At 47.9% G+C, this 1266-nt stretch overlaps 1 protein-coding gene across 1 annotated transcript in view; it reads right to left on the bottom strand.

Annotated features, from left to right (window-relative positions):
- Positions 1-302: 302 nt before the first annotated feature.
- slx9 (SLX9 ribosome biogenesis factor) overlaps positions 303-1266 on the bottom strand; it is an 11928-nt gene continuing 10964 nt past the window's right edge. The window contains exons 6-7 of the mRNA XM_005747078.2: positions 663-728; positions 303-570 (exon numbers count right to left, since the gene is read on the bottom strand). Coding sequence (XP_005747135.1) covers positions 444-570; positions 663-728 — 193 coding nt within the window. The 3' untranslated portion in view covers positions 303-443. The remainder of the gene's footprint in view (positions 571-662; positions 729-1266) is intronic.

Here is a 1266-nt window from a genome sequence, read left to right as displayed (position 1 = left end):
ATTTCCTGTAAGTCAGACTTGGGTTTCACACTGTTATTTCATTTGCATCTACAGCGGAGAGTCAGTGCCACATTCCTGGGAAAACACCAGGCTGAGAGAAAGGGGAATTATCAGAAGCATCCACATTTCTGTATGTTAGAGGTATGTGCATGTGGTGACAGTCTGAACACTACTGTCAGGTCACGGCCTTATTCACAGGCAAGCAGCTGAAAGTACACATCCTGGGATGTTATTATTATTTTTAATGAACACAGTGATTAAAGTTTGTGACCTTGTAGGAGAAATGAAACAGTACATGTTGGGTCTGAATGTTGTGATTTATTATTTCAGAGAAACCCTGCTGTGTCACTCACAGGTATCAGGGTTGTTGCTGTTCGCTGACAGTTAGAAATGTTCGTGTGTGGATACTCTTCAGCCTCCCACAGTCCAGCTTTGGGATCTTGCTAAACGCAGCTTTGCTCTTCCTCCTGTCTCATCTTCTTCCTCAGCAGCTCACCGATATCAGCCAGAGGGTTGGTTTTACCTGAGAGCGTCCTCACTGCTTTGCTGAACCTGCTGGTCTCAGTCTCCCTGTAAAAACAATAAAGAAGAGTGGCAGAGGATTTCCACACAGGAGTGTAGTCTGGCTCTCAATCACTGTAAGAAAGAAAGAAAACTCTTACAGCAGTCTGCGTTTCTGTGAGCGTTTCATCTGACTGAAATCTGTGGGCTCTGGTCTCTTCACCGGGCTAAAGGGAGGACATCGGACAGAGACATGGGGACACTTTAACACATCAAGAACAGTGGACAGTTTCTTCTAATGGTGTCTCCTACTGGTCTTCCACACAGCAGGGAAATGCTGCGGGGTTTATTTATCAGGCAGTCACTACTTTAATGTTGCTTTGACATCAGTATGTGGTGGTCACATGACCACAGAGTGTAAATCAAACTAAAGATGTTTTTATCACAGTCTGTGGGAGAAGCTGCTCCTTCAGGTAGCTCCACCCAAACTCTGCAAGACATCTGACGTAGGCCAGGAAAAAGAAATGGAGCTGATGGGCACAGACAGGGACGGACGGGGACAGATGGGGACAGACAGGGACAAAGAGGGACAGGACAGGGACAGATGGGGACAGTCAGAGACAGGACAGGGACAGCGGGGGACAGATGAGGACAGTCGGGGACAGACAGAGACAGGACAGGGACAGATGGAAACAGACAGAGACAGGACAGGGACAGTCAGAGACAGGACAGGGACAGCGGGGGACAGATGAGGACAGTCGGGGA

This window comes from Pundamilia nyererei, unplaced genomic scaffold, assembly GCF_000239375.1.
Source record: "Pundamilia nyererei isolate P.nyererei 1_Seehausen unplaced genomic scaffold, PunNye1.0 scaffold00188, whole genome shotgun sequence".
NCBI lineage: Eukaryota > Metazoa > Chordata > Actinopteri > Cichliformes > Cichlidae > Pundamilia > Pundamilia nyererei.
Note: the sequence above shows the minus strand (reverse complement) of the source record. Positions and strands in the feature narration are given on the sequence as shown.